A 25,859-nucleotide genomic window follows, 5' to 3' on the forward strand; every position below is an offset into this window, starting at 1 on the left:
CAGGTTAGAAGACTATTATAACCCTGATATGAGCCTTGCTTTTCTACATGCTGTGCTCATGACAGAGGTGATATATACAGTTTCTTACATGACCAGGAATCATAAAGTTAAAATCATCTATGTTTGAAGGGAATATTGCCATTTTTCTTACATCTGCAGTACCATGACAGTAACCTGCGGTCCATAGTGGCTTGTCCAAGTTTACGTAAGTGCAAAACAATGGTTACTATGGATTCAGTTACGGGAAATGTGCAAACAATGCAAACCTGGAGGGATATAAATGAGACAAAATAATCAGAAGACAATGCATGTCAGTTCAGCGGTGCCACAGTGACGTCATGAGATTGAGTAACCCCCACAGCTGAGGTGGCACTGTAATGGAAAGTAACAGACGGTGTCCCAGTGGCGATCTGACAACGTACATTGCAAACACAAAACAGTGCAGCGACCGACAGAGGAAATCTTCAAATGCCAGCCTGTGGACTCTCCACTGGCACGGTCTGATTGTTCCCGCCGGCCGTAAAAGCGAACAATGTTCAAAAACAAGCTTGAAAGCCTTCCTGTGGAGAGAACAGATGGAGAGGTGAGGAGCATGCACTTCCCAACGCTCTTACAGCCCATAACGGGAGAAGGCAAACAACTGTGAGATATTTCGGCTTTTATTCTTCTCCGTCACATAACATACGTTTATTTAGCACCTGCACTTACTTCCCAGATCAATTCATTCATAAAGCGCATTAGCAAGGGCTCATCCACTTAACTGTCTAATTATCTTCCACTCTGACCAGCTGCAACATATCATGCTGCTCACACGTTGCGTAACTACTAATGATACATTAGAAACTGTACAGCGGTAATTTTCTGGATAATGACAACTGTTCCGGGATTTCTGTTGGAAACATTTTACTTACTAATACATTTTTAATGCGGGACTTTTACTTGTGGCAGAGCACTAACTCTAGTGGTTAGGACAGGATCTCAGTGTGTCTGCCACTGCTGAATGCGTTCCCACTAATCAGCGGCAGATGAGTACTCAGATGTTATGCTCAGATAACAAATCAGTGGAGCAATATGGCAAGTTAGTAAGAGCACTCATCATAAAGAACGGGTCATTTTGAAGACGCAATTCTCATGCAGGAGAAGCACCTAACGTCTGTCTTCCTTTATTATTATTGTCATTATTAGTCTAATTTATTTAAATAAACAATTTACTTTGGCAACTCTCCCGTCTGGTCTCCCCTGTACGTTTCAGTCCTCGGGCCAGGCCGTAACATAAGCAAGGCCTCGTCCATGATCTCCTAGATTTTTGCTTTGGCATTAATGTGTGCACCATCAGATATGTTGCATCTGACTCAGTGTATGCAACGGTGGGTTTCTTGTGAGTTCTGGACCTCCCATCTAGAATAAATATTCTTCCTGTCAGGTTCGTTTTTTTTCACACAGACTGCATGTTGATCCTTCCAACTTCATGTCAAAACAACAAGGTTTTAAGTGCGACTGTAGAGGAGACGTTTACATTCAACTACTGTATCTACCGAAGATCAACTTTAAGGCCAAATTCAGCCAAATTACAATAATAATTTCTCTCATTCTGCTGTAGTTGTGCACAGCCGTGCAGATCATTGTATGTTCCTGGGTTTAGAGATGCAGCGATCAGCCATAACATTATCACCACCAGAGAATGGACATGGGTCTTCTGAGGTTGTCCTGTGGTGTCTGGCAACAGGATGTTGTGGGTCCTGTGGGTTGTTGGATCAGTTTGGGATCTTGTTCTTGAACTGTTTTTGTGTGTGTGCTTTTGTCAGGCTGCATCTTACTGGGATGGCTGCTGCGCTCAAGGAGTGTCATTTCTATGGGGTGGGGGTACATTTGTGCGAAGAAACATTCGCACAAATGCCAGGTTCAAAGGTTTTCCAGCATAACATTGTATTGTCACAAGATGGTCAGTGATGTAACCTCCTCTTGTCAGTGGTCGCAGTGTTGTGCCTGATCAGTGTTTCATCGTGGAATGGATATGGTCTACGCACAAACATCCATTTCAAGAATATGATTTACTAATAAACAACCCATTAAACATTACATGTCCCAGTTTCAACTAATACTGCATGTCACAAGAGTGTAGCTAGGAGTCAAGTATTTTTAATATGTTAAACGTGTGGCTATCTCTGTACAGAGCTTGTGCATCATGCTAAATTCTCTCCCAGTGTTAATGTGACCACGCCTGATGCGTACACATTTCCACAGGAAGATGTCATGTGTGAGAACACTAAATTAAATAAAACTGGGTTGTGTTTGTTTTGTTAAGCTGTTTTTCTTCCATCACTGCTGTAGAATGGGAAGAAAAATACTGCAGCCATCAATTATCTATATTAACGTCCACACGAATGCCAGGTCCAAAGCTTCTCCTTTCAGTGGTTTTCATATTGTGGTTGATGGGTTTATGCAACCTGGCTAGGTCACATTTTACCCCAAGAGAAGCAACTTGACTTAAATTGTCAAATGAATGGACTAAACCATAGGTCTTCAACAGGGGGTCCGGGACCCCTAGGGGGATTACAGAGGTACTGCTCGTTTTTTTTTACCTCCAAAATTCAATTTGTTTAAATGCACATCCATATCAACCCACCACATGTTAGTAAAGGGATAAATCGAGGTTGTCTTTCAGTCAGCACTTCACTCATTCAGCGGTACAGGAGCTGACTCAACAGCGCACCGTTTCACACAGAGCACAACACTAGACCTGTCAATCTAAGCCTCCTGCGCAGAGTAGGACCCGCCCCTATCGCTCCTGAGCCAATCACCGGGCCGCTTATAACACGCTGACTCTGTCCACAGGTAAAATCCCAGACACGCTGCAGAACAGAGGCTAACAGTTCTTCTCTCCTGTATTAACCAACTGAGGCCAAATTGTTTCGGTAATTCACTGTCCCTACTACATTTAGCTATGTTTAAATGTAAAGGTATGTATGTTTATAGCAGTTGCACAGTTACCGTATATTATTTGAATAGCTTAATATTGAATGCAAAATGATAAGTATGATGTATATCTATAAATAGCACTTAGCCGAGCTTCATATATAACACATGTAGTTGGTGGGGGGCTTCTACCTATCTCTCCATCAGGTTGAGAGTCCTTGGCCTGAAAAACGTTGAAGACAACTGGAGTAGCTACACAGTACACTACTATTATTTTCTAAGGTCATCTAGCGGGAAAAAGATGCCTAACATATGAAAACTTGTGTGCGTGACTAGTGGTAATCCAATCACCTGATGTCATTTGCATGGAATTGTTTCTGCGAAACAAGTGGGCTCAGGCTTCAGATAAATTAAGTTGATAACTTTTACTCGGATTCTCAAATTATTTTGTTCACCTTGGGGTGAAAAGCAAATAAAAAACACGAGCCTTAATGTTAATTAGCGCGGGCGGTTTGCACGCACGTCACAAACAACATGCATCACTAACTCGTAAGTGTGTGCTGCTTTTTTATTTTTTTATTTTCCTTCTTCTTCTTCGTCTTCCTCCTAAGTCCCCGCCCCTGTGGCTGACAGCTCCGTCCTGCATGGTCTGGCTGAGGATCCAGAGAGCTTGGCGGATAGAGAAGAGGGGCGGCCGCGCACCAATGATCATGATCCCAGACTTCTTCAGCGCATGAAAGCCGAGCCGATCGCATCCTCGAGTCCAGCTCCCAGCTGAAAGAAGGTAACCCCTCTCACACCACTGATGATCTTGACACTACCGGATAACGCTCTTTACAGGTCCGGCGGGTAGATTACCACAGAGCAGCGTGTCTCATTAACCAGTTTACCCTGATTTACCGTTAGTTTACCTCTCAGACAGAGACGGAGTAGAGAGCCAGCTGAACGCGACCTTCGCAGTCCTCCTTTTGAAATCTCCCATCAATATTTTAACGTCGAACTAAAGCTCCTATAGCCTGATGACCGATTGGGGGTTTTGGATGATATCAGGATGAATCACGGCTTCTTTGAACAGTTTCTGCGCAGCTTCTCCCTCACAGTAAAGTCTGAGAAAAGTGTGTCTCATGTGCTGAAATACAGTCAGTCCTGCAATGCGGTTAGGATTTTTTTTTTCTTTTTTTTTCCCACGTCCTTAACGAGACAGGACTTTTTTTGTGTGTGCCCCGGGCTGGGTGTGTTCCAAACATGTCTGTTTTTGGATATCTGGGATTCAGACAAGTTTCCTGTCAGGAAGGCAACGAGGATATGGCCCTGCTCAGCTGAATTCAATGCCTGACTCATCCAGCAGAAGGACAGTGTTTTTCCTTTACCTAATACAAATTGTGGGCTCACAAAAAGCCCCTAAGCCCGCCTGTTTTCCTCTGCTTTACTTATTCCTTCACGATTTCACCCCATTAATGATTCCTCAAGGGTCCCTTGAGTCTGATCCCTCGGGCCGTGTAAGGGAAAAGCACAAAACTGTGATCTGTCAGATAACTTCGATATTAGTGTGTCTGCTAACTCATTTATCTGTAATTTCCGTGCACTGATCCGCGCGCTCGTAGTTTGGTTTGAGCTTCTTCGGGTTTATTACTCTGTTAGTAGATTTGTTTTTGTTTTGTTTTTTGCTGCATGACCTCATAGGGACAAAAGAGGATCAAGTTTTCTTTCACTTTTAGTATGTAGCTGTGGTTTTCATCTGTCACTTTATTTCACGCTGATTCATCAGCCGGTTGGTTTGTTAAAAATGCCACATACTGTACAGTATATATCAATGATAATCTTCACTGGCATACAGTATATCCAGTATATTAAAATAAATGTTTTTGTACCAATATATATAATTTTAGATATATAACAGCAATATTTATATGATAAGATGTGATATTTAAGATGTAGGACTCAGGTGACTAAATGTAGATCACAGATGTATTGCATAATTACTTCTATTGCGTAATCTTATTTAGACTTCATAATAATAATGATAAAAAGATTTTGGAAGTGTTTGGCGAATTGCACAATTGTATTTATATGTTTTTAAATGTTTTAGAACAAATATGATTATTTTCTATTACTATTTATTACTATACACTCACTTGCCAGTTCATTGGTTACACTAGTGAAAACAAACACATTCTAATATAAAACTCTTGCACTAAATCCTAATTCCTGACAAGTCTAATGTTCAGATGATGATGAAATAGCGTAAAACAGGTGGTAATTCAACCGGATGACCTAGACCAGACCAGACACCCCCACCCCATGGCAATGACACTCCTTGACAGGATGCAGTCTGACACAGGCGCACACACACACAAAAGCGGTTTAGGAACGACTCAAACATGACATGGGTGTTGACCTGGCCTCCAAATTCAGTAGATCATAAACAAGTATCTGTGGGATGCACTGGACCAAGCCTGATCCACAGAGACCCCACCCCTCCACCCATAGGTCCCAAAGGCCCCCGCTAACAACATCCTGTTCCCAGACACCACAGGACACCCTCAGAAGGCCCATGTCCAGGCACAAGGGAGACCTACACAATATTAGGCAGGTGTTCATAATGTAACGTCTGATCAGAGTATAATCTATCTAATCAATCTAAAGCTACAGATTCATTTAGGATTTATATTTTACACACATTAAGTCTACTGTGATGGAGCAACACAAAACCAAACCAACCAAAAACCCAAAACAAAAACCTGCACTATTCCACTATTTAAGGCCGGTACCACATGCCAGCCTTGGAGATACATCCACAAGCTCGCAGTACATATTATATACATCAAATGTATCGGTAGGTTAACTGTTGGAGCTTGACGCGAACAGCCATACAACCTGGAGGTGTGGAGTTTGATAGAAGCGTGCGTGTTTATAGGGAACAGATGAGGTTCTTATGAAAGATACGGAGTACAGCTGCTTTGTGGGAAACGTTGGATCCGGCCAAGTACTAAATCCGAGGATGTCATTAAGTCAGTATTAGGAGCATGCCATGTTCATTTAAGTGCACTGGTTGGAAATGATCCGTTGCTATAAAATAGTGCTCCCACAGTAGCCCAGCAGCACAGCTGATATGCAAAACATTGTGGTAAAAGCTGATCTATCACAATGTACCTGCATGTAAAAGTCCTGCATCAAAATACACTATTTTACACCTAATGTACTAATGTACTTGTATTGTACAGTAAAGATGCACCGTGCTGAAGGGCTTCTTCCAGAGTGTCTGTATAGTGTATATGTTGAATTATTTGCACTGATTTTTAAACACACCAGCAGTATTTTGACACTGTAGCTGGTTAATGTGGAGCTACTAATGCTTTACATACCAAGTTGTCCCATTAAATCTGGGATCTAGAGTTTTCTGACTTCTGGGTTGTTGAGCAGTCGCAGGCCTGTGAACAATAGCCTTCATTGTAGCACGGAAATTATACGATTCTGTTGATAACTGAATAATATCAGTAATTATGGAAAATCACGGGCTGTATTTTCCGAGTACTGTCTTGCAGTATGTGCTGCAAATGTCCTCATCACTGTCCATTATTGCCTTGACAACAATATACAGATGCTTCACTAGCATATGTCTTCAGTCAGTCAACAAATCTGGGTGACGGGTTTTGAAATTACGTGAATCCTTGTTATAAATTGTGTGAAACATCATAAACCAAACTTAAATTGTCAGATGAAGTAAAAAGCCCAGTTTATAGTAGATATAGTACTTTATCTTCAAATACCACAGTACTAAGACATTCTGAGGGACTATTTTATTAAAATGTGATAATCTAGGCTTTCCCTGACATTACTTCAGCATGCTGATCTAGTCACTGGATTTCTTAAGTTCTTAAAATGTCAATGCCATTTACAAAATTCCCCTGCGATGGACACCTCAGAACCTTGGCTCCATGCAACTATCTGCATGCCTGTGCACAGCCAGAGCTAAGGGAGACAAATGATTTTAATCTTTTGGCTAAACTGAGCCCTGAGGTTGACCGTCAGTAGATAGCCCAGTGTAAATGTATCCTGAGTAGCCATTCTAAATCCTCCCCCGTTGTTTTGACACAGAGTTGGAAGAATAAATAGGCAGCCTGTGTGAAAGTCTTTACTGAACTTTGAAAAACATTATCTCTAAAAGGGCCTGGGCTTTCAGCAACCCATTTAAAGTCTGGCACTTTTTTTTACATTGTGCATACACTCACGCCATGGCCTTTACTGAGCTGTTGCAGGCTACTGTATTTACAGTATATTCCTCAGTGCGATGATTTACTACAAAATTCACTACTGAAAGTGTTCGTCCCAGGCCTTTTGAGCCTGAATGACACAGCAGCGAGTCTACTGCCAGACAGATGCTGGAAACGTGATACTTGCAGCTGCAGCACTTTACAGAAGGTGACCACAGAGAGCGTGTGGATGATAGTAGCATCAGGGCTAGACCACTGTTTTTAAGGCTGTGTCTGATTTCTTCACCCATCCAAGAGGAGTGAGGGGGGGACCTCTCTGAACAGCCCTCTCACTCCATCAGAGGGCTGTTTTGTTTCAGGTGTCTCCAGATTTAGAGGCCGTAGAACAAGCTTTTACACACGTTCCGATGCCACAAGATGCAAAGAATTATTTTGCATGTAGACTGTTCCCATGGACGTGCTTATCCAACTCCAGGTCTCCACAGAAGAGACTTAAAGGAGCTTTGGACCATCTGGGATGTTAACACGGATATTATCGAAATGAACCTAACCTGTAGAATATCTCTGTGTGACTGAATGCTCATTCTCCACTGGAACTTGAAACAGTCCAATGTACACTTGTAACCAAAAATCCAATATCGCATTCAACTCATCATCTGCATTACAATAACAAAGTTAACCTTTTTAAAATGTTCTCATACCATGGAACCATACTGCCATCCAGAGGCTAGCTGCGGAAGTACCTCTGGAATCAAATTCTAGTAACATTTGAGTAACACTGTTATAAGGGGTTTAATGTTTTAATACTTTTTTTATTTTTCAAAGCATGACTAGTTATTATCATGTATATATTCGCTGAATATAATCCACTTTTCTTTCTTCTTAGTATTACTAGTTAGCATAGCCTACTATTAGTTATCGTATGAGTGAGTATTAGTATTAAGTATTGTTCTATAAATTATTGAATGTGTTGGATTAAGTGTTTTCATGCTGACATGATGATTTAATTAAAAACTTTAGATTTTTATTTGCCTCATCTTAACTTTTGGTTGACCATAGTGAGAAGCAGACGGGTATGTCGGCCCTATGTAAATCATTCTAAAGGCTCGAAGACCAGTTTGGTAACAAAGAGAAACACCCCTGACCGCGTGGGGCAAGAGAGTCTATTCAAGTTCTTCTTTTGTTATGTTCTAATCTTATCTCTGTCTTCGTTTTGTTTTCCGCGCACTTTCCGTAGTATTCTTAAGCCCCTTTCACATCAGACGAAAAACCCGGCAATCGACCTGGGACTTCATCGGCTCAGCTCTGATGTGAACAGGAATGCTGCGTCAACCCGCTAATTTACACAATGACGTTGATGTACCTGCCTGTGGCGTTCTAATTTTCTCACTGTCAGACTGTGTCGTTGTAGAAACTCCAGGGCTGCGAGCTGCTCAAAAAACAGCTTGCATAAGAGGCCAATCTCTGAAGGGAAATATCTGCCTGCACATTTTTCGCCGCAGCCACGCATCATGGCGGCCAAAGCGGAATTTTCAATACACGGCGAAGTGACGCGTGTAATACAGTCCGTCACCGTGGAAGGCACTGATGCGTGTAATGAACTTATTAACCACTTCGTTATGCAACAGAAGAAGACTATTAGTGACTCAACGGGAGAGGCAGAGAAACTGTCAGCTGTGCACCCACTTCACATCCCTACTCTCACACAAGATTGACACAGAGAATGCGTGGATGGAAACTGCTGTCGCGATGTTGTGTCAAAAAAGACTGGAAAAAATGTGAGGGACAAAATCAGTAGGGCACACGAACAGCAAGGCGGCGCGCCACCGTCTCTCATTTACAAGTCTTATTTACAAGCGCCGATTGACAACAATTGAATTTAATTTATTTATTTGGAACATAACAGAATGCAGCTTTAAATAAATCAAGATGACTCACAATAAAACAATGCAGTCCTCGTCAGTAGATATGTTTTGATATTTTTGAGACTTCACCTCAGAGCTGTTTATAGGGATGATAATATCTCAATAAACGACTCTGTTGTGGTGTGTGAGCGGTGTGTCGCATTTCATTTACGGCCCATGCCTCTTGTGTCCACTGTTTGCACTACGAACGGACACACACTGCATCATTGCATAGCTCCCGTTGACTATTAACTAAACCTTAAGATGATGAGATTGATCTTATATTTATATTCATTCTTATAATAGTTTTTCCTCTAAAAGAGTGAGTTATTTGACTCAAATGTTTTAATAACGTAATCCCCCTGCACACTTAACAAAGTCAGGTTTTTAATAGTCAGTCCGGATGTCCAAACACCTTACACAAGCCCTACGAAGTGAGTCATTTATTTAGTTTTCTGTAGCCGACTACTTTTAAATAATTACATTTGTAATGTGCATTTGTATAATGTCAGTGCTCCTCTGGAGAGGCACTTGTTGGCTTGAGAAAACATTCTGTTCTCACGAGCAACACAAATGAACTGTGGAGGAGAAGGAAGTTTGAAACAACATGATTATCCTATCCTAAATAGCCATCGTGACCCGACTTCAGATTACAAGTTGAAAATGGATGGACGGAAGGATGTTTGCCACCGAGCTAAAGCCAAAGAGGAACAAGGTGAAAGATGTCAGGTTTCAAAGTTCCTGTGAAACGTAGGCAAAACAGAGGCACTTAGGTTTTTGAGTCATGATACACCAAGACTCAGACTGAGTTAGCAAATCTGAAGTTGGGCCAGGAGCGGTTTAGAAATGAAACAGTGCACTTAATAGTAATTTCCTGTATCTGCGTCACGTGGGTTTTGTCCCTGGCGTGCCCCCTTAGTAGACTAGAGACATGACTCCTTTCTCTCTCCGACAGGAGAAGTCGAACGCGAGCACATATTCTGACTAATGGCTAACCCAACAGTGAACCCATTTTTGTCAAGCCACACACCTTCCAAACAGTTTGACATTGCATTTTTCAGACATTTTTCAGTCTGTGTTTCAGCAGCACACTCTGGTGAGATCTGTGACACAGATCTCTTTCTCAAAAGTTATAAAACTGAGCTGCAAAATAAGGCCCAAACTTTGTATTTATATTATATTGACATAGACCGGCAATCCTTCAGTGTGTTTGCATCAAAAAAGGACCAAGCTTTGTGCAGGAACAAGGTTATCTGTATCTTCTTCCAAAGAAACCGGAGAGGAAATAAATTATCCACTAATATGAGCCGCTGTCACATTTAATACCAGCGTCATAGGCCCGAGTCTTCCAGTATACTCTCATGCGTCCAAATAACATTCACAACTCTTCAGATGGCACCCACTCTGGGGATAGGAAGCTTGTACCCTTTCATAATATTAGCGAAGCCTGTAATGTGTCACGTTGGGTAGGAGAGCATCTCTTTCATAGGGTTGCTCTGAGCTAAATGGCTAGCAGCATTAGCACTGAAGCTAAGATGGTGGCATGTGGTATCATGTATCAGAAAAACAAACAAAACAGAGAAACAAAAGCAAATTGACTTCATTACTAAATGTCAAAAATAACCCTTCACAGATGAATGGTGAAACATCTCTGTCAAACCTAATTTCAGCTTATTTTCTTGTTGTGTTTGTTTTTGGATATACCACGATCTAGATTCCTGAGAATGTTAACAGGCATGTAGTATCATGCGGCTGGGAGTTTCAGAGTGCTGTTCCAAGAAATGTTTTTTTGTTTTCTGATGTCATGTAAGTATTCCAAAAAAGTCCTTCTGGTGGCTCTGAACATACAGGCACAGCGGTGATCCGTGCTAAATCAGTTATTACGCCAACTACATAAAGCGTAGCTGATGCTGATTGTAGCATCACCATTTGTGCAGGTATTTGTGAACGAACAAAAAGAAGTGGGTAAACTTTAAAATGCGACCTGATGAAAATTGGATTGTTTGTCAAATGCCATCGTTTCACCGCATTACGGCCAATCCATTATCCTAAGGCACTCAATGAAAGCCATGTGTCCTGATCTTTCCTTTCTTTTCTTTTAACAGGCATCATGATTCCTGTGATGGAATTCCGGCAGTTCTCTGCCACACACCTTCCAAACAGTTTGACATTGCATTTTTCAGACTTTTTCAGTCTGTGTTTCAGCAGCACACTCTGGTGAGATCTGTGACACAGATCTCTTTCTCAAAAGTTATAAAACTGAGCTGCAAAATAAGGCCCAAACTTTGTATTTATATTATATTGACATAGACCAGCAATCCTTCAGTGTGTTTGCATCAAAAAAGGACCAAGCTTTGTGCAGGAACAAGGTTATCTGTATCTTCTTCCAAAGAAACCGGAGAGGAAATAAATTATCCACTAATATGAGCCGCTGTCACATTTAATACCAGCGTCATAGGCCCGAGTCTTCCAGTATACTCTCATGCGTCCAAATAACATTCACAACTCTTCAGATGGCACCCACTCTGGGGATAGGAAGCTTGTACCCTTTCATAATATTAGCGAAGCCTGTAATGTGTCACGTTGGGTAGGAGAGCATCTCTTTCATAGGGTTGCTCTGAGCTAAATGGCTAGCAGCATTAGCACTGAAGCTAAGATGGTGGCATGTGGTATCATGTATCAGAAAAACAAACAAAACAGAGAAACAAAAGCAAATTGACTTCATTACTAAATGTCAAAAATAACCCTTCACAGATGAATGGTGAAACATCTCTGTCAAACCTAATTTCAGCTTATTTTCTTGTTGTGTTTGTTTTTGGATATACCACAATCTAGATTCCTGAGAATGTTAACAGGCATGTAGTATCATGCGGCTGGGAGTTTCAGAGTGCTGTTCCAAGAAATGTTTTTTTGTTTTCTGATGTCATGTAAGTATTCCAAAAAAGTCCTTCTGGTGGCTCTGAACATACAGGCACAGCGGTGATCCGTGCTAAATCAGTTATTACGCCAACTACATAAAGCGTAGCTGATGCTGATTGTAGCATCACCATTTGTGCAGGTATTTGTGAACGAACAAAAAGAAGTGGGCAAACTTTAAAATGCGACCTGATGAAAATTGGATTGTTTGTCAAATGCCATCGTTTCACCGCATTACGGCCAATCCATTATCCTAAGGCACTCAATGAAAGCCATGTGTCCTGATCTTTCCTTTCTTTTCTTTTAACAGGCATCATGATTCCTGTGATGGAATTCCGGCAGTTCTCTGAACAGCAGCCAGCGTTCAGAGTCCTGAAGCCGTGGTGGGATGTGTTCACTGACTATCTGTCTGTAGTCATGCTCATGATTGGTGTCTTTGGATGCACTCTTCAGGTCAGTAACAATGGCTCATCGTGATGCCTCCTTTCAAAGTTAGAAGCTCCAAGAGTATGCTCTGGAGGAGCACAGCTAATGCACACTAATGCGTGTTTGAACTCCGGCATGTTTACGAGATAAAAGCAGTTGCTCTACTATTTTTTTCCCCATTTAATATAGAATAATTAAATTTATCGTACAGTCCATAGGCTCTCTGGTGGAACATTACTGCTCTGCCTTCTGCGCTGGCAGCAGCTCAAAACACTAATTCTGTGCTTTTACAACCGGGCCTGTGTGCAGCAAGGGAACCTTTCAGCCCATCAGGAGATTACCAGTGGAAACATTTCCCCACCCAGCCCCTTTTAGTAAACATAAGATTCCAAACTCCTGTGGCCTGAAGCTTGACTTCCCCTTCTGTCTGGAATAGGGTCATTTTGGTCGCTACAAAGGCTCTGTAGTGTAAATGCTGGAAATTAAACCAAAACATTTGATGAAAAACTGTTAACAGGATATTTATCAGGGCTATTGTTTCCCACTTTTACCAACATGTTTGGACATTATGGAATAGTTTCTAAATTAAGTGGACAATGGAGTTCGTAGCCAAGTTTACTTTAGAAGTCAGAGTATTATCAACATACTGTAATGTGGAATTACTTGTCATTACGCTGACCTTGGAGGGAAAACACAGAGAGGCACAGTTTGTAAAAGGCCGCAGATCAACTCATCAGAGGCACCTGACTTTGCACTGCAATCTCTGACGTGCTGCAGCACAACTGCATCGTCCTGGCTGTAGCAGCGACGTCATTTTGATCCCACTGCTCGCAAATGTGCATTTACACACTGCAATGCTCTCAGATAAGTTACACTAAAGTGGGCAGTGTCTCCCCTCCAGGCCTGCCACAAATGAAATAAAGTGCCCATTTCCTGTTATTAAAGTTGCAGTGTCAAGCAGCTGCGTTTCATTATTTCCATTGCAAGTAAACACCAGAAGCATTTGTTGTTTACTAAGCTCAACTTGAGCCTAGATTCCACTGACATACATGCACGAAGGGAACACCAAGGCAAGAAATGAGAGGACAACTTTCATGCACTGCAAGAAAGTCTTTGTTTAAGCTCAAGTTTACAACCAAAGACGAAGCCCTAATTGATGCAGATTGATATTGGTAGACAGGATGCAGTGGGACTCAGGGTGGGGGCACAACACAGGAAGCTTTGGCTCCTCGTCACCCTGGTTCCTTTAATGGAAGGTGGAAGAAAGGAAAAGGGGGCTGAGAACTGAGATGAACAGATGGGAAGAGAGTTAAGGCACACCGTTGTGATATTGTTCCTCAACTGAAGTTATAATAGCTGCATTACAAGTAACTTCATTTCCAGTGCAGTTGGAATGTTTGCACAGGTATTTCATAAGCGTCTCGCACTGAGTGCCAAAAAAACGTCTGGAGAAAAACAGAGGTAAAAATATACAGCGTCTTGTGGGGTGAACAGTACTTTTACTTTGTATGTGGGTGTGTGTTTGCGTGTACTGCAGGTGCATTCATAGGAGGGACTGTGCGGTGAAAACAAATTTGTCTAACTTTAACAGATTATTTAGCCCATTTAGACTTCCACAAACTACGCTGGCAAATCCAGTATTTGTGGTGATCTCTGTGCTTTCAAGTACAACTTCATAAATAGACCCATTTAGAAATGGTCAGAAATATCAACCTGGAGAAACAGGGCATTCAGACCAATAACAAGTGCTCCGCAGTAGTAATTTCAGGCACTGAAAAGATAAACGAATGATGAATGATGAAGTTCAGCACCCATTAGTTCATACACCAATAAAGGCTACTTAAGGATACTTAATCTGTAAATAAGTAAAGAGTTCCTGAATCACAAGGCCTCAATTCAATTTGGTAAACAATATCATTACATTCAGAGATAGGCTCCAGCAACCTCATAAGGACAAAAGACATAAAGACGTCTTACAGTCTTACAGTAGTCAGTCACGTTCCATCTTGTCATTTAAAAGAATGAGGAGGATGTGTTTTGTCAAGCAGTTCTTCTGCCAGTCTGAACACAGCATTACCACCTACCTCAATTATGTACCATAACAGCTTTGTGTTGAGTAATATTGATAATCTTTTTTTTTTTTTTTTACATTTTGTTTTAGGTAATGCAAGATAAAATCATATGCCTTCCTCAGAGAATATCATCACCCTCAGAGAACAGAAGTGGAGTGGAAGTGAAGTCACTGTTGCCCCTGCAATCCAATGCCTCAGCTGTACCAAGAGAAATGACGGGCCTCAAAACCGACCTGGATCTTCAGCAGTACAGTTTCATCAATCAGATGTGTTATGAGAAGGCTCTGCATTGGTATGCAAAGTATTTTCCCTATTTGGTCCTGATACACACCCTAGTTTTCATGGTGTGCAGCAACTTCTGGTTCAAATTCCCGGGCTCAAGCTCCAAAATAGAGCATTTTATTTCAATGCTTGGCAAGTGCTTCGACTCTCCCTGGACCACAAGGGCCTTGTCTGAGGTGTCGGGAGAAAATCCAGAAGAAAAGGACCAGAAGAAGAGCGGTGCTCCAAGGTCCAACATTGCTGTGTCCCCTGGAGAAGGCAGTCTGGAGAAGACGCAGTCTCTCCGTTCTATCCCAGAAAAGATTGTTATTGACAAGCCGTCGGCAAGTGTTCTTGACAAAAAAGAGGGTGAGCAAGCTAAAGCTCTTTTTGAGAAAGTGAAGAAGTTCCGTTTGCACGTCGAGGAAGGGGATATCCTCTACCTCATGTATGTTCGTCAGACTGTATTCAAGGTGTTTAAATTCCTTCTGATCATTGCCTACAACAGCTCTTTCGTGAATCAAGTGAGGAATAGAGTATCATGCAAAGTTGAGATACAGGACATGACAGGCTACAAAGACTTTGAGTGTAATCACACCATGGCTCACCTGTTTTCTAAGCTTTCTTACTGTTACCTGTGTTTGGTGGCTGTTTATGGATTAACAAGCCTTTACACCTCCTACTGGCTGTTTTATCGCTCGCTGAAAGAGTACTCCTTCGAGTACGTGCGACAGGAGACAGGCATCAACGACATCCCAGACGTCAAAAACGACTTTGCGTTCATGCTGCACATGATCGATCAGTATGACCCGCTGTATTCTAAACGATTTGCTGTGTTTCTGTCCGAGGTCAGTGAGAACAAACTGAAACAGCTCAATCTCAACCACGAATGGACCGCGGAGAAATTGCGCCAGAGGCTCCAGACTAACACGCACAACAGACTTGAACTTCAGCTGTTCATGCTCCCTGGTCTGCCCGACACTGTCTTTGAGCTGACAGAGCTGCAGTCACTCAAGCTAGAGATCATCAACAATGTCACCATTCCTGCCTCGATCTCTCAGCTGGAGGATCTCCAGGAGCTGTCTCTTTACCAGTGCTCTTTAAAGTTGCACACAACTGCTACCTCCTTCCTCAAAGAAAACCTGAAAGTGCTTCGCGTTAAGTTTGACGATAACAGGGAACTTCCCAACTGGATGTACGGATTGCGCAACTTAGAGGAGCTCTATCTCACCGGGTCACTCAGCCCTGATGCCTCCAAGAACATAGTTCTTGAATCTCTGCGGGAGTTGAAGTGTCTGAAAACTCTCTCCCTCAAGAGCAACTTCACAAAGATACCCCAGTCAATTGTGGATGTTTCCAGCCATCTGCAGCGGCTGTACTTACACAACGATGGCACTAAGCTAGTTATGCTCAACAACCTGAAGAAAATGACCAATCTGACTGAGCTGGAGCTGGTGCGTTGTGATCTCGAGCGGATTCCACATGCAATCTTCAGCCTGACGAATCTGCAAGAGCTCGACCTGAAGGAGAATAACCTTCGCTCCATAGAGGAGATCCTTAGCTTTCAGCATCTTCGAAAGCTCATTTGCCTCAAACTCTGGTACAACGGCATCATGTACATCCCGGAGCATATCAAAAAGCTTGGCAGCCTTGAGCGCCTGTATTTCAGCCACAACAAGATTGAGATATTGCCCTCGCACCTGTTCCTGTGCAACAAGCTGCGCTACCTGGACCTGTCCAACAACGACATCCGATTCATCCCTCCGGAAATTGGAGTCCTTCAGAGTCTGCAGTACTTCTCTGTCACTTGTAACAAAATTGAAAATCTACCAGATGAACTGTTCTTTTGCAAAAAGCTAAAAACGCTGAAGCTCGGAAAGAACTCGCTGTCCATACTCTCACCAAAAATTTCCTACCTAGCTCTACTGACCTACCTGGAGCTCAAAGGCAACCACTTTGAGATCCTGCCTCAGGAGCTTGGTTGCTGTCGTGCTTTGAAGCGTAGTGGCCTTATAGTGGAAGAGACACTGTTTGAAACTCTGCCTTCAGATGTCAGGGACCAAATGAAGGCAGAGTAAGGTGCCTTATTGCAGCCACAGTGCCTGCTGCTTGTTCTGTCTACCATTTCAAAGCATTTGCTTTATATGAAGTCATTGTCATACTGTACTACACTACTGTTGCAGTTATTAGGGTTTTGTTAAGTTTTCTTGAAGAAAAAATGACATATTCATGTATTGTCACATTCTGTGTGGCTACAACAGGGACATAATCCATGACCACAGCTCTTCTTAAAGGTATAGTTCAGCATTTTGGGGATGAGAAGAGTTCTGGGAGAAGGTTCTTGTCATTCTCCCTCCTGTACATTGAACACAAACTAGTCGTCACTGGACAACACAGTGTTAATGCTAAGCTAACTGTCTGCTGGCTGTAGCTTCATACACATACATCAATCTTCTCATCTGTCTGTTGAGTTGGATTTTTTGGGATTTTTTTTCAATAATGTCAGACACATTTCCTGTCACAGCTACATTAAATAATTTGATTATTGAATGTAAATATAAACTGTAGACCTCTCTTAAACATAGGCCAGTAGCCTTATGCTGTATTTATATGTTGCTCTTAAGAGACTGTTAGTTCACATGGACAGAAGCAGGGGAAATATAATACAACAACAGACATATCTTACATAAGTACATGTAATTACTTGGCTATACAATTTTGTATCGTAGAATGCTGGCATTTTAAAGTGCATTAAACTTAAAGGACTATGTTACGATGTTGTCTTTATTTAATTCTTAAAATATGTATGTGGACACTGCAGTCCGTGGTATAAAAACACAAATGGAATTTGATTTATTTGCAAATCTGATTTGTGAGATTGGAATTTTAGGAAGTACAAACATTAAGGAGAGCAAAGTGAATTAAACTGAAATTATTTAACCAATGCAAACCACAGTGCTAAAGGGTCAGAAGGTCTCTGAAGAGTCTGAAAGAGGTAACTGGACCATGTCCTATTTCAGTTGTGTTGTGGGATATGGCCTGCTGGCTGGTGAGGATTAATAAGTGCAAAGAAGATTATTCTATTGTGTGACTATGAGGCGTTGGTGATCACATAAAGTTGGTCTGAAGTGCCTACAGTAAAGTAAAAGTTATTTTTTTAACTACCTAACAAAGTGCATTGTATTCTCAAAAGAAAACAACTAATGTCAAGTGTCAGAGGTCAGCTTGTAGCAACTTCATTCACTTCTTCAATAGCAACTAAAGATGAGACACTGAGGTAAATGAATGTGATATTCCCCAGTCACTCCTCCAGTTTACCTAGTAGAAAGTTGTAATTTACAAGCCAAAGCAGATCAGCCAATACATTAAAACCACTAACAGCATAATAAAAATAACATTGACCATCTTGTGACAGTACAGTGTTCTGGGAAACTTCCTGCTGGCATTCCTGTGAATGTTTTTTAGTCATGTAACACCCACCAGGACCAGATCAGGCACCCCCACCCTACAGCAATGACACCCCTTGTCAGCAGCCATCCCCAGCAGGATGCAGCCTGACACACATGCAAAAACAGTTAAGGAACAACTGAGAAAACAGGGAAAAAAAGCACAAGGTGTTGACCTGGCCTCCAAATTCAATACATCCCAAATTGATCAAGTATCTGCAGGATGCACTGTAACAAGCCTGATCCACAGAGGCCCCTCCCCGCAACTCAGGACCCAAAGATACCCACTAATAATAGTCTGGGCCTCAGAAGGCCTCAGAAGGTCCATGTCCCTTCTCTGATGAGTCACATCTGTTTCACAAGGGAGACCTGCACAATATTAGGAAGGTGGTCATAATGTTATGTCTGATCGGTGTATAAAACAATCTAAAGCTACGGATTTATTGAGGATTTATATTTTACACGCATAAAGTCATGCAGGAACAGCTCCCCTCTAATGGAGCAACACCCACTTTACATACTTCACACCAATAATATTTGCAGAGACGATTGATACATAATGTTCAAACGGCGTTTGCACTTTTACGACGGTCCCTAATTTCAGGGGGTAATAGTCTAGTTCACTGTGTATTCGAGCTAGGTTTTCGAAACTATCTGTGCTGAGCATCATATAGGTCCTTGATGTGTAAAAAATAAATAATAAAATAAATACATTTAAAAAAAATTGTGCAGCATCAGGCGAGTTTTCAGCTGCGCCCTGCAACTACATCCGTGTCAGGTGTCGGTCCGGTCCTGATGAACCTTGTGGAGGATCCGTCTCTGTGAATGTGCGTTAACGTCGAGGCGGGTACACCTCCAGCAGCTGGTGCTGCGCCGCCAGTCAGAGGCAGAGGACCCGACCATCTGAAGCGGAGTGGGGGTAGTCAGCTAAGCTGCTTACAGTCCTGCCAGCAGGCCCACGGTTGAACTGGTGAGAAGAATGGACGGCTTCATCACATCAGCGGAACATGGGCTGTAAGAAGGAGCGCTGCTCGGTTCCGCTGGCATCCACATAACTGGATCAGACTCCCTGAAGGTGAGTATCCGGACGCTAGAGTTAAGGTCTTCTGAAGTCTAGAGATAATCACCGCAGTGCTTTGGCCCACTCATGTTAGCGGGCTGCGTAGCGTGGTGAAATGTATTGGCACTGAGCAGTGTGTTGATTAAACCGATACTGGATATTCTGCTTTAATGTGAACGCGTCGGGATTTTCTGCGGCGGGATCTGGACCGTAGTGCTGCGTTTAAAGGCTTCACGGATATCTGCTCCACCTCTTGTTTTGCGTCCATGGATGCGCCTTTGCTGCTGGAGCCGGTCTCAGCCTGATTTGCAGACTCAATGGAAATAGTGACCTTCATGCACACAACGCACACAATAGGCTCCAATCGCACTGACACAGAAATTCATATTTTCTGCTTATTATTTGATAGATAGATAGATAGATAGATAGATAGATAGATAGATAGATAGATAGATAGATTATACACAACAGCACTGGAACAGTTTGATGTGTATACTGACTGAGTCCTCCATATACAAACACTACCAGTATTTACTGTCAACACACCCAGGCTTCACTGAGCAAGTATGTACAGTGAGTATGTGAGCTGTCTGGGTACAGACTGTAAACCGTTCTAGGCTCATGTGGAGTGAGATGAGGAGAAAAGCACACCACACGGCAAAGACACAAGATTGATGAAACAGGCTTTGAGCTGGTCTGGCATACACACATGGTATGTACACACACACACACACACACACACACACACACACTGACAACACATGTCATGTGCGGTGCCCTAGTTCAAGGGCGGCCCTCTTTTTAAATCCATACCAATCTCACAAGGCTTTCCTCTCTGTGCCTTGTCTAAATGATGCCAGAGAAATGTGTCCTTGCTTGAAATCTGAAGCAAGAAAAAAACAACAACAACGTATACACATTTTTTCTGGTCATCAGTATCTCCAAATCCATTGTTCATCACAAAACAGATCAGCTAAAATTGTTTTATCTATTTCAGTTATTCTCTTGATGATGCCGTATTAGGTCCACGTGTAATGCATCATTATGTAATGCGTGCTACAGATTGTAGTTTAAAGAGATGCAATGCAACGTGACTCTAAACAACACAGCAATTACAGTAATTCACACCTCTCTATTTGTCTTTGAGGTTCATTAAAAAAAACAAATGTCACAAAAGGCATGATTTAGGGAAAGGTGTTGTTGTGTTGGATTACAGTGGATTACAATGGACACAGCCCTTCTATCCCTGAGTTCTCTAAACTGGACCAATGAACAAACCCCTGCAGGATGTGAATAATGGATTATGGCCAGACGTAAACAATGTGGCCTGGATATGTTCCTCATCATCACATTAATTAACGCATCATTGAGCTGAGCATTGGATAATGTACATGACATGTAATGTATTCAGAATTCACAGTTCAGTGTAAACTTCCTGTGGTCGTAACTTTTTATTTTGTTTACCACTTTGCCCTTCTTTACAAGTTGGGAGGGGCTACCGCAAAACACCGGGAATAGCTCTAGGGAACAGCTGCTTGGGCCATCGAGTATGTGAGAATGCAAGGGAGCAGTAACAGTCCTTCCTTTTGAGTAGTAGTAAACAGTCTTGTATTTGTGCAGTGCTTTTGTACCTTTTTTTGTACCTCCCACATGGATTCCCTGATCGGTGTAATTTCCCTGACATGATGTAGGGATAATTCACCTATGCGCTTCCATTAACGATCATGTAACAACACATTTGATTTGTTTGATTGAAAAAATGGACAGCAACCTCTGCCCTTCAGAGATCAGTCGCTCTGTTTCTGAGCTGCTCACAGCCCTGGAGCTTCTACAATGACGCAGTCTGTCCGGTGACAAAATTAGAACGTGAAAGGCAGGTACATCAATGTCATAAAATCCTGATGTAAAAGGGGATTTACTGAGCTATAGCTGCCGCCTTATAGGGCGAATTATAAAAAGTAGACATTTTGAGGAAGCACCTTGGTAGGTCCATGTAATCACAAAAAGTACCAGCCAAAACGACTCAGATCAGGTCCTATGCATAATTGCTCACTGATAATTTCAAACATGTTAATTGATATTCTCTTTTGCAGGAATGTTCACCCTCACAGAAGTAGCCTCCCTGAACGACATCCAGCCAACGTACCGCATACTGAAACCATGGTGGGATGTCTTCATGGACTATCTGGGTATTGTCATGCTGATGTTGGCCATCTTTTCTGGAACCATGCAGTTAACCAAGGACCAGGTGGTTTGTCTCCCCATCCTGGAACAAACTCCGGAGGGTGCCGGGGGCTTCTTGGAACCCCAACCCCCAGAACCGACTGATGGTTTATGGAATAAAGAGAGCGCCATTGGGGAGCAAGCTGCTCCGCTAATGGCTAAAAGGCCTCCCGACAACATCGCCCCCACAATACACTTCACACAGTCACCCGCTCTTGGACAGCCCCAGCCTACAGGAGTCAGGACCAAGCTGGATTTTCAGCAATATGTTTTTGTCAACCAGATGTGCTATCATGTTGCACTTCCTTGGTACTCCAAATATTTCCCATACCTTGCTCTAATTCACACTATAGTTCTGATGGTCAGTAGCAACTTCTGGTTCAAATACCCAAAGACGAGTTCAAAAATAGAACATTTTGTTTCCATACTTGGAAAATGTTTCGAATCTCCTTGGACTACGAAGGCACTGTCTGAGACTGCGTGCGAGGACTCGGAGGAGAACAAGCAGAGGCTAGCCGGCGCCTCCTCGCTCCTCAAACATCTGTCCACAAGCAGTGAGGAGGGGAGTCCAAACCAGTCCGCCCCCATACTGACTAAAACTGGGGTCACCTTTTCCGCAGAAAAGCTTGTGAGTGAAGTTCCCTCCATGACCATACTGGACAAGAAAGACGGCGAGCAAGCGAAGGCCTTGTTTGAAAAAGTCCGGAAGTTCCGTGCCCACGTGGAAGACAGTGATTTGATTTACAGACTCTATGCCATTCAGACAGTCATCAAAACAGTGAAGTTCATTTTGATCCTTTGCTACACGATGACATTTGTTGCCTCTATAGATTTTGACCATGTGTGTGAGCCTGAAATAAAGCATTTGACGGGATATGCTAAGTTCCACTGCACACATAACATGGCTTTTATGCTGAAGAAACTCCTTGTCAGTTACATTGCGCTCATATGCGCTTATGGTGTTATCTGTATATACACACTGTTCTGGCTTTTTCGGCGACCACTTAAGGAGTATTCCTTTGAAAAAGTCAGAGAGGAAAGCAGCTTCAGTGACATTCCCGATGTTAAGAATGACTTTGCCTTCCTCCTGCATATGGTTGATCAATATGACCAGCTGTATTCAAAGCGTTTTGGGGTTTTTCTTTCGGAGGTGAGTGAGAACAAGCTCCGGGAGATCAGCCTCAACCACGAGTGGACCTTTGAGAAGTTGAGGCAGCATGTGACACGCAATCCTCAAGAAAAGCTGGAACTTCATCTTTTCATGCTATCTGGAGTGCCAGATGCCGTGTTTGACCTCACTGACTTGGAGATACTGAAACTAGAATTAATCCCAGAGGCCAGGATCACAGCTAAGATCTCACAAATGATAAACCTCCAAGAGCTGCACTTCTACCACTGTCCCGCCAAAGTTGAGCAGACTGCTTTCATTTTCCTTCGCGATCACCTTCGGTGCCTTCATGTCAAATTCACAGATGTCGCTGAGATTCCTAGCTGGGTGTACATGTTGAAAAATTTAAGGGAACTGTACTTGGTGGGTAACCTGAACTCTGAAAACAACAAACTGATCGGACTCGAGTCCCTGCGAGACCTCAGGCACTTAAAGATTCTGCATCTCAAAAGCAACCTCACAAAGGTCCCGACGAACATAACGGATCTGTCGCCACATCTCATCAAGCTGGTCATCCATAACGATGGCACAAAACTCTTAGTGCTGAACAGTCTAAAGAAAATGATGAACCTTGCAGAGCTGGAGCTTCACAACTGTGAGCTGGAGCGCATCCCGCACGCCATCTTTAGTTTGAACAACCTTCAGGAACTTGATCTAAAATCCAACAACATTCGTACCATCGAGGAGATCATCAGCTTCCAGCACCTCAAAAGACTAACGTGCCTCAAACTTTGGCACAATAAGATCATCACCATTCCAGTGTCAATCAGCCACGTCAAAAACCTCGAATCGCTTTATCTCTCGCACAACAAGCTGGAGTCTCTACCCTCATCGTTATTCACTCTTCTCAAGCTGAGGTACCTCGATGTTAGCCATAACTCTATAGTGACAATACCACTGGAGGTGGGCTTTCTGCAGAACCTCCAACATTTTGCTATCACGGGCAACAAAGTGGAAGTAGTCCCCAAGCAACTGTTCAAGTGCACCAAGCTAAGGACACTATGTCTCAACCACAACTGTATCTCCTCCATTCCTGAGAAGATTGGTCACCTCTCGCAGCTCACACATCTGGAACTGAAGGGAAACTGCCTGGATCGTCTCCCAGCTCAGCTCGGCCAGTGCTGCCTCATCCGCAGGAGCTGCCTGATGGTGGAGGATCACCTCTTTGACTCGCTCCCCATTGAGGTCAAAGAGAGCATCAATCAGGAATCAGCCGTGTCTTTTGCAAACGGGTGTAAGTGTCTAAGTGAGGGACGGTTGTAACATTCTATGTCAGGCACATCATCATAGTTTTCTATTTTGTTTTGTTAATTTGTTAGTTTTGTTTTTTTTTGAAAGCAAACCATTATCATTAGAAATAGTAGTTTAAAGTAGAGTACACTTCATGGTCTCGTAGCAACAATACAGTGATCATAGCACAGCACATAAGGTTGGCACCACTCACGTATTTCTTAATGTTTTATATGCACAAATACTGTGGATTTGGGTAAATTTGTATAATTTTTAAACAGTCCCTTTTTATTGTCGGTTTCAATTAACTTCAGACAGTTGACTGCCATGATACAGAAGTATTGGCTTAAATAATGTATTCCTAGATTTGTCAGTTTGGCAATAGGCCCAATTAGTTATTTACACCTGCTAAGAGTTAGATGAAGAGATCGGTACCACTGTTAAATACTCATATCTAACCATCAGATATGAATCTACAACCAGGAGAGCCTTAGCTGAGTATTAAAAGTAAAGACGAGCATCTTGTTTGTACTAAGTTCTGGCTGGTGGGTCTTTGTGCTAAGCTCAGCTAACCAGCTAATTGTAGCTTCATATTTAGCATACTTGAAAGCGGTATTAATCTGTCCATCTAACATGAGATGAAACAACTTCCCAAAATGTTAAACTATCCCTTTAAAGGGTCAGTGGACATCTAACTAAAAGTTTAAAATCGAATACGGTACATGACCAAGCATATTTGTTTTATTGTTAATTTGTGGTGGTTGGTACAATAAGCATGAACGTAAGTCAGCTAAAATATCTAAGAATCAAACAGTATCATGAACCCTCAGTAATTCAGGCCTTGTTGCTTTTTTTTTTATTTTCTAACTGTTTTCTAAGCGAATCAAGGCTAGCAGCTGTTGTTTTTTTGTTTTTTTAAGCGGTGTTGCATGTACCTTTTTTCAACATAAAATAAGTTAGTTTAGAACCAGGATGGAGAAAAATATCTCAGAGACAGATTTCTCAGAATGTCAGGAAATACAATCAAGTGAAGTCGAATTTTTCCTCTCCAGCCATTATCAAGAATGACCTATAATCCTCAACTTTTAAAAGCTGTTATGATATTTGTAAAACCATGATTATATACCACAAATCCATGATATAATATTAATAAACTCATGCATTCCACGTTCAGTATGCTCGTAACATAGTTTCATGTTATATACCAAACTGACATAAAACCATTTCTATTTTTTCTTGTGTCTTCATTCATGCAGTTATTTTTCATACCGTAGATTTTCTCTAGGAAGTGGGGAAATTATGCTTTTAATTAACTGTACTTTTGCTGTTAGGTTTAATTATTTTTCATTCTTGTAAACAATACATATTTACTGTCTTGCGTGCATTTTCCACTTGTCTTTTATGTGTTCTTTCAGCACAGCAGTTTGTAAAGCTGTTTTTAAGCTGTGTTACATGAATAAAGGAATTATTATAGACACAACGCTGAAATTGCATCGCAAACCTATTCATTTGTTCATTTTCTGTAACCGCTTGTTCTGGAGGGTCGTGGAGGGGGTGGGGCTGGAGCTTATCCCAGCTGTCACAAACCTATTTTTGAACTAAAAAAAAAAAAAAAAACATTTTCAATGTGCTTAACATAATTGTGCATTTATGGATGTCTGAAAATAACTGGGTGTTTTAATTCTATAATAACGTCTTTTATTCAATTTATTTGTTTCTTCAAGCAAGAAATTACATTTTTTTTTATTTAGTCTATGCTAAAATGTCGTTTAATGACACAACGTAATGGCACATCTGCACGCCATGTCCTCACCACGTTTTGGAAAATTTAACATCACAATTTTTTTTCCAAATTTCTACTACAGCTTTAATGATATAGTATTCCAATGGCACAGTATTCATGAGTGTCTGCAAATAGTTCATTACATCAAAAATAACTTGCACTGTCTTTACAACCAATTTTCATGTTTTAGACTAATCAGATCATAGTAAACTCACCACCCTGTCTATCCTCTATCTTTTC

At 42.0% G+C, this 25,859-nt stretch overlaps 2 protein-coding genes across 3 annotated transcripts; both read left to right on the forward strand.

The window, feature by feature from the left end:
- The first annotated feature begins 471 nt into the window (after nucleotides 1–471).
- Nucleotides 472–17,482, forward strand: lrrc8c (leucine rich repeat containing 8 VRAC subunit C). Of its 2 annotated transcripts, XM_047588099.1 has the most exons (4): nucleotides 472–583; nucleotides 3,528–3,700; nucleotides 12,261–12,403; nucleotides 14,538–17,482. In XM_047588099.1, exons 3-4 carry the CDS (start codon nucleotides 12,266–12,268, stop codon nucleotides 16,785–16,787), a joined length of 2,388 nt encoding a protein of 795 aa, XP_047444055.1. In that variant the 5' UTR covers nucleotides 472–583; nucleotides 3,528–3,700; nucleotides 12,261–12,265; the 3' UTR covers nucleotides 16,788–17,482. The 2 variants fall into 2 exon arrangements, with proteins under 2 accessions (XP_047444055.1, XP_047444056.1); XM_047588100.1 differs by lacking the exon at nucleotides 472–583 and having other exon boundaries at nucleotides 3,527–3,700.
- A 929-nt stretch (nucleotides 17,483–18,411) lies between these two features.
- On the forward strand, nucleotides 18,412–25,316 carry lrrc8db (leucine rich repeat containing 8 VRAC subunit Db). Its single transcript, XM_047588223.1, has 2 exons — nucleotides 18,412–19,230; nucleotides 21,309–25,316. The coding sequence occupies exon 2, from the start codon at nucleotides 21,311–21,313 to the stop codon at nucleotides 23,867–23,869; it is 2,559 nt and encodes an 852-aa protein (XP_047444179.1). The 5' UTR covers nucleotides 18,412–19,230; nucleotides 21,309–21,310; the 3' UTR covers nucleotides 23,870–25,316.
- The last annotated feature ends 543 nt before the right edge of the window (nucleotides 25,317–25,859 follow it).

This window comes from Mugil cephalus, chromosome 6, assembly GCF_022458985.1.
Source record: "Mugil cephalus isolate CIBA_MC_2020 chromosome 6, CIBA_Mcephalus_1.1, whole genome shotgun sequence".
NCBI lineage: Eukaryota > Metazoa > Chordata > Actinopteri > Mugiliformes > Mugilidae > Mugil > Mugil cephalus.

What these genes read in the sequence shown, in the direction of transcription:
- lrrc8c (XM_047588099.1), top strand. Translation starts at nt 12,266, where the DNA reads ATGATTCCTGTGATGGAATTCCGGCAGTTCTCTGAACAGCAGCCAGCG. An exon ending in TCTTTGGATGCACTCTTCAG is followed by an intron (nt 12,404 to 14,537) that starts GTCAGTAACAAT and finishes ATTTTGTTTTAG; the next exon opens with GTAATGCAAGATAAAATCAT.
- lrrc8db (XM_047588223.1), top strand. Translation starts at nt 21,311, where the DNA reads ATGTTCACCCTCACAGAAGTAGCCTCCCTGAACGACATCCAGCCAACG.